The sequence below is a fragment of the Vombatus ursinus genome, unplaced genomic scaffold, assembly GCF_900497805.2.
Source record: "Vombatus ursinus unplaced genomic scaffold, bare-nosed wombat genome assembly UNPS02014863.1, whole genome shotgun sequence".
NCBI classification, from domain to species: domain Eukaryota; kingdom Metazoa; phylum Chordata; class Mammalia; order Diprotodontia; family Vombatidae; genus Vombatus; species Vombatus ursinus.
The window spans coordinates 40399642-40406674 of NW_020954641.1; the positions used below are offsets into that span (position 1 = coordinate 40399642).

The window sequence follows — 7033 nt, forward strand, 5'->3', positions numbered from 1 at the left end:
GTTAAGTGACTTGGCCAGAGTCACACAGCTAGCGAGTGTTATGTGTTTGAGGCCACATTTGAACTCAGGTCCTCCTGTCTCCAGGGCCGGTGCTCTATCCATTGTACCACCTAGCTGCCCCTGACCCCACCCCTTTAAATCTTTTGTTACAAGGGGTGGTCCTCTGGCAAGGGGAGAGAGCAGGGATACATTGAGAAATGAAGGTTATATAAAAACAAAAGATGCAAATAAATCAAGTGAGGCAGTTCTTGGCATATTTGTTATCCCCTCGTGTCCAGCTCTTTGTGACCTAGATGACCATACTGTCCATGGGGTTTTCTTGGCAAGGATACTGGAGTGGTTTGCCATTTCCTTCTCCAGGGGATTAAGGCAAACAGAGGTTAAGTGATTTGCCTACGGTCACACAATACAATTAAGAATCTGAGGCCATATTTGAACTCTTGTTCCTGACTCCAGGCTCAGTGTTCTATGAGCTGAGCCACCTAGCTGCCTCCAAATATGCCCTGCATATAATAGGTATTGTGTCTTACATTAATAAGTGTTTGCTCCCTCTCCTTTCTCACACATTGCTGTGAAATATTTAATGTAGGATTGGAACTCGGGCCATCTTGACTTCCCGTGCCAGTTACCCATACCAGTTACCCAGTTACTGTGCCATCTAGGTGCCTCATTTAAAGTTGGAAGGGTCCTCAGATATTATCTAATCCATCTTTATTTTACAGCGAAGGACATTTTGTCTCAGAGAGGCTAGGTTATTTGCCGTAGGTCAACACAATTTGTGAGAAAAGCATCTGGTAGATTCAAGCATTAGGGAAATTTAAGTTATTAGGCATGTGGTGGGGCATGAAGGAGGGAGCGGGGCGTTACCACTGGAGCAGGGAAGAAACTGGGGGTGCTGTATGAAGTACACGACAGAGGGGGCAGCCTGATAGAATAAAAAGATTGGGTTTGAAATCACAAAGCCTTGGAGTGTGTGACCTGGAGCAAGGTAGGGCACCTCCTCTCAGGCTTCTCAAGTGTACGATGTGCGGTTCGTATAACACAGTTCTGAACTCAAGGTCCATTGAGTTTATTTTTTAAATTGTTGTCAATTATGCCAATATAAACGGTTTCCTCTGCAACCTTGAGTGTTTTATTCAGTGCATTTAGAAAGAGTATGCAGAAAAGGTAGATTGGGTGCAAAAGGTTAAAAATCCTCCTGGACCGGAGGATCCCGAGGGAGGCAGCTGCCCCAAGGCTTTCTGAATCGGATGCCCGGTCCTCAGCTGGTGTAGGGAGCTTGGGCGTGGCCTGGACAGGGGACCAAGGTCGGGTGGAAGGGAAGGATGCTGAGTCAGCATCCATCGCAACGTGACCTGACAGTCATATGACTTTAGCCCTAAAGGACGAGTTGCACTTGCACAGTCTCCGGCGTTGCGGGAGTCCGGGAGCTAGGGACGAGTAAGTGGTGCGAATGGGATGCGGGGGAGGCGAGGGCGTGCGCGCGGCCGCGAGCCCTGGGCGCTGCTGCCGCTGTGGGGCCGCGCGGGTGGTGTGCAGCCTCAGAGGGGACGTGCAGCTCCAGCGGGGGGTGTGCAGCCTCCCACCGGGAGCGATGGGAAGCAGCAGGCTGGAGCCGGCTGGGGCGGGGGTGGAGCTACTGTCCTCCCTCAGCCCTCGGGAACTGACCCGGGGTCCCGGGAAACCGAGACCCAAGGAGAACAGGGTCCTAGGCTTCTGCTTTCTGGCCCCAGAGTGAAAGAGAAACTGGAGGGGCGATGGGGACCCGAGAAGGAAGCATCCCTTTTCTCCTTTTTGTGTGCCTTCAGCAAGCCCTTTCGGAGTCAAGTCTACAGGCACTTATTAAGCATCTACTGTGTGCCTGGTGGGGCAGTTAGGTGGGGTAGTGGGTAGTGTCGGGCCAGGAGTCAGGAAGACCTGAATTCAAATGCAGCCTCAGATGCTTAACTACTCCTGTGACCCTAAGCAAGGCACATAAGCCGGTTTGCCTCAGTTTCCTCTTCTGTAAAATGAGCTGGAGAAGGAAATGGCAAACCACTCCAATATCTTTGCTGAGAAAGCCCCAAGTTGGGGTCATGGAGAGTCGGACACGACTGAACAGCAACAAATGGGCCAGGCACTGTGCTGATGGTGGGAGATAGAGAAAAAAGGCTTTGCCCATTGTAATAAGATTTTCCATTTGTTTAGCCTACTTAATTGAATTTAATTCCTGTTCTCACAGGAATTGCTTTATGTGACACATACCTGTGAAGTTAGAAAGCACAAATGTTATAACCTTTTAGGCCTTGACTCAACGTAATCAAAGATTTAAGCTGTTAAAGACCTAGGTTTGAATCTTAGAGGTCATAACAGGTGAGGAACCTGACACCCAGAGAGATTTTACATGAGGTCACAAAGGTTGCAAAGAGTAGTTTTTGTTGTTCAGTCATGTTCAACTCTCTGTGACCCCATTTGGGGGTTTCTCAGCAGATACTGGAGTGGTTTGCCATTTCCTTTTCTAGGTTGTTTTACAAATGAAGAAACTGAGGCAGACAGGATTAAGTGACTTGTCCAGGGTCACACAGCTAGGAAGTGTCTGAGACCGGATTTGAATTCAGGAACATGAGTCTTCCTGACTCCAGGCCCATCACTATCTGTTGCTCACCTCCTACCTGTCTGTAAAGGGCAGAGCCAGGATTTTAAAATGCTTTGTTCTTCTCACTCCAAATTTCACGAAAACTCCATACTATCCCTTGCTCTAAAGTCAGAACTTGGTACTGCCAGCCCTTTGGAAATCACCTACAGGTGAGGTTAGAATGGGGCACTGGATTTAGAATCAGGAGGGGAGGATGTTAGTATACTGCATACTACAGGAAATGTGAAATGATCCCTTTTTCCTAGACTGGGACATTTGAGAGTTGCAGAATCTTGGAACTTGTAAAAGGTTCCAGATGCATGCATATCTTTCCTAACAAACTGGGCAAGGGGTTGTCATCAATAAATAGACAAAGTCCTTGAGGCAGGGGCTACTTCATTTTTGTCTTTGTACCCCCATCACCTGAGCACCGAGTCTGGCACATACTAAGTGCTTAATAATGCTTGTTGGTTAATTGATCTAGCCTCTGCTTAGATATCTCACATCTGGGAGCTCATTACTTACAGGGGCAGCTTGCTTCATTGTAGGATGACTCGTCATTGTTGGGAAGGTCTTCCAGTTCAACCCCAATCTGTCTCCCATGTAAGCATATGTTGCCTTGTTCGTTCAAAGGCTCTGATTTTCTCCGGTCTTTAGATCAAATGAAATGAGACATGAGAATGCTATTTACATGCAAGCCATTGTTTTCTAGGCTGTCCCACCTTCAACCAATTGTCTCCAGGGTCCTTTGTCCCCAACCCCAGGTGGCAGGTGATGGGGACTGCCAGGATGGGCCTGTTATATGTGTGAGTGAGCATTTTGGGGGGTGGAGGTGGAAACTCTCCTGGCAGCAGGGTGAGAGGGTTGTAGTAGATTATCTATGGACAGCTCAGAACTCCCTGAGGCTTACTTGCTGGCTGTTCTAAGGGGGAGCATTTGCTTCAGCTGTCTCTTTTTCCTTGTAAATCCCCATAAAGGACACAATGAAACTCATCATCCTAGAAGATGCCCTTCAGGCCAGTGAATGGGCTGCCAAGTACATCAGAAACCGAATCGTCCAGTTTCAACCAGGCCCCACCAGGTATTTCACCCTGGGGCTTCCTACAGGTAGGTCCTTTTGAGGGGTGTGGCAAGGCGGTAGAAGTGGGGAGGATGAGGTATCTGGAAGTGAGAAGTCCAGGCAGCTTTGTTCGGTCAGCACAAGGAAGGCTTGGGCTTCCTTGTGTAGCATTTCTTACCCTGCAGAGGTTCTCAAAGCACTAATTGTTATGGGGAGGAAGTTCTGCAAGGTACTTCCAGAGCTCATCAATCCACCTGTGGCTCCAGACATGACACCCTTTAAACCATTCCAGAAAAACAGCTGTCTACATTTGTTGCTCTTCGGTTTGGTATAGTTTTCTGGGCTTAGGAGTTCTTGTGATTGATCTTACATATAGCTAAACTAAACTAACTTATAACTAAAAAGTTGTAAGAAGCCGGTTAGCTTCCATTAGGAATATAAGAGCCCATATTCAACACACATCCCTCTCTCCTCCCAGCCATGTGATGCTCCTTTGCCCCTCACACACTTTTGCTCAAATTATTGATTTTGATTAAAATAGCTGAGATGCTAAAGTTATTGGCGAAGCTATAAAACCATCATATTGGGCCTCCCTAGACCTCATTTTTGCTGTGCTTTTTTGGGGTCCTGGAGTTTGGTAGAAGATACTTGGAATTTACATAAGCACTAAGCTCTTTATTTCAAAATACAAAAAACTAAGCATTTTACTTTTGACAGCTGCTTTCTCAAGAAATAGAGGGAAACAGGATAGGTCCTTGAAGTGGCAATTCAGTTGGATTCATTGGATAAGGGAAGCGGGGAGCTGTCCCCCCAGTAGGCCACAGACGTGCTGGATCAGCAGGGACCAGGTTGGAGTAGCCAGGAGATAAATGGAGGCACTTTGAGCAGACACTACCATTACCAGGACAAAGAGTAGTTTATTTATTGGAACTCAGAATGGTCTGGTGCAGGACTGAGGGTTTATAGCTGCAACATCTCATAATTTTTAATTAATTCTTCCTCCCTTCTAACCTAGAATACTTCTCCACTTTTAGTCCATTCTCTCCTACCCTGTTTTCTGTGCAAATAAGGAGCAGTTGTTTACAGCTTTGTCTGGGATCCTGCTAAATAGAAAAGCAAGCATGACCCAGACTAGTCAAGAGACTAATGTTGTTTTTGCCTTGGTGTAGTAGATCGAGTTCTAGACTCATAGTCAGTAAGACCTGGGTTCTAATCCTACTTTAGATATATACTAGCTGAGTGACTCAGGATAAGTCACTGAGCCTCAGTTTTCTCATCTGAAAAATGGAGATAATAGCAGCTATCTCAAGGGTTGTTGTGAGGACAAGGTGGGCAAAGTGCTTGGCAAACCTTAAAGTGCTATATAAATGTGAACTGTAATTATTTATGGAAAGAGGATTCTGTAAAATTACTTATCAGACAGCAAGGCTTGTGCACTGAATTATTTTTCTTACAGTGAGGATGGATTTTATATTGAGCCATTTCTACTCTCTTACCTGGTTTCCCTTGTATTTGTGGGACAGAAGCTGTCCACAGGGGCATCCAGTCTTTGATCCCATTGGCTTCCCAGTAGCTTGGTGTTCTAATCATGGAAGGACACAGCTATAGCCTTGTTCAAGATATCATCACATGGAGGTCATCAGATGTCTTCTGTGGGTACCAGCTCTGTAGGACATGACTGGTCAAAGGCCCAATTCTTTTTTTCATGAAGTATGTAAAGACTATGTGTCTGTGTTGGGCAGTCTTCTGGAGTGATGAGTGTTAACTTCTCTCTCAGAAGCCTGAGTCATTAGAGCTGATGACCAAGGGCTGTAGAGTTTGGGCAGTGACTCTTAAGGAACAAGGGCAGTGGGGACAGTCTGATTCTCACTGGGGTTCCCTGGAGCCCAAAAAAACTATGCAAAGCAATCCCTTCCTATGCCTGGTATGTGGCCATCCAGCCCTGTGCTGTGGAGAATACAAGAGTGACAAGACATTACCTACCTACAGATGGCTCATGGTCTAGAGGGGGAAAGAGGCTTGTGTGTGGGGGTGTGCTATATAAGAATGTGTTAAATTGTGATACACAGTCACACAATGAATACATATGAAATAAACTCAAGGAGTTAGAGAAAGAAGGGTTCAGGGTGGGCTCGGGTTGGCTGAATTCCAACTTCAATTAGAGACTGCCTAGTAGTGAAGACAAAGGGGGTGAGAATCCCCCTGATCAGACTTTTTGGAAAGATAAAGAGGTAGTTAGTTGGAAAGAGGAGAGTAGGTTTTCTGATCTGACCTGGGATAGATAGGCCTGGTCCTATGAAAAGGTGTGTCTTCAGGTCACTGTTTTGGCTTCTGAGTAATGCTAACAAACCCCTAGACCTCTCAAAGGGATGCTCACGGATTTCACTTTCTTCTAGGAACCACTCCTCTTCATTGCTACAAGAAGCTGATTGAGTATTATAAGAATGGGGACCTCTCCTTCAAGTACGTGAAGACATTTAACATGGATGAGTACGTGGGTAAGTGCTTTTTTTAAGGGCCTATGGTGGGAAGATGTTATCAGAGGTAGTGGCAGCTTTCTGACCCTGGTTTGGGACTCTCAGGAGGAATAGGGCCTTTGAGTCATGTGAATGATTAGCAGAGCAGGGGAGATAATGGGGGCTCAAGGCCTGGGCCTGCCAAGTAGCTTACTGCACAGTGTCTGCCACTGAACTTTGTGCTGTCTCTGGAAAGAATGATTGCAGAGAAATTCGTGGCAGGATGTGTCCCCTGGTATCAGTATTTAGACCATCCCTTTTCTTAGTCTCTCCTTCTTCTCTTAACACTTCTTCCAGTCTGCTGGGGATATTAAAACAGAAGACTGCGAAAAATCTGGGACCTGTTTTGTTCACTCTACCATGTAAAATATTCTACCAACCCCTTTTCTGTTTTCGATGGGTTTATTTTGAAATTTCTTTGGTTCTTTATATATTTGTTGTGTTCTTACTTTGCTGACCAAAGAAATCCCATCTTGGAAGCCTGATTGCTATTTTTAACCAATAAAGGTGTAATGAATTGTGGGGTGCTCAGGTCGAGTGAGGTAGGGTACACATAGGAATGACAAAGATTTAGCTTCACACTCGAAATATTCCCAGTTCAACCTGCAATTTTGCTAGGGAGCCTGTTGTGGAAGAATTCAAAATCATTTTTAAGGGTATCAGAAGGTAGTGATACCTTTTGTTTTCCTTCATGTCTCTCCTTCTTCCATCTCCCACCACACCCTGTGGGGAAGATGGGGAGGAGGGAAGGAGATATAGGAAAACTTGGGAGAGAGGAAGACAGACAGAGCGGGGAGACAGAGACAAAGAGAAAAAAAGGGGGAAGACACACACACACACACA

At 46.0% G+C, this 7033-nt stretch overlaps 1 protein-coding gene across 2 annotated transcripts in view; it reads left to right on the forward strand.

The window, feature by feature from the left end:
• The first annotated feature begins 1335 nt into the window (after positions 1 to 1335).
• Positions 1336 to 7033, forward strand: part of GNPDA1 (glucosamine-6-phosphate deaminase 1) — a 14380-nt gene continuing 8682 nt past the window's right edge. Inside the window, exons 1-3 of one of the 2 annotated variants that reach the window (XM_027842022.1) lie at positions 1336 to 1440; positions 3592 to 3721; positions 6071 to 6172. In XM_027842022.1, coding sequence (XP_027697823.1) covers positions 3598 to 3721; positions 6071 to 6172 — 226 coding nt within the window. In that variant the 5' untranslated portion in view covers positions 1336 to 1440; positions 3592 to 3597. Of the gene's footprint in view, positions 1441 to 3346; positions 3421 to 3591; positions 3722 to 6070; positions 6173 to 7033 lie in introns of those variants that run through there. The other variant, XM_027842023.1, reaches the window with a different exon arrangement.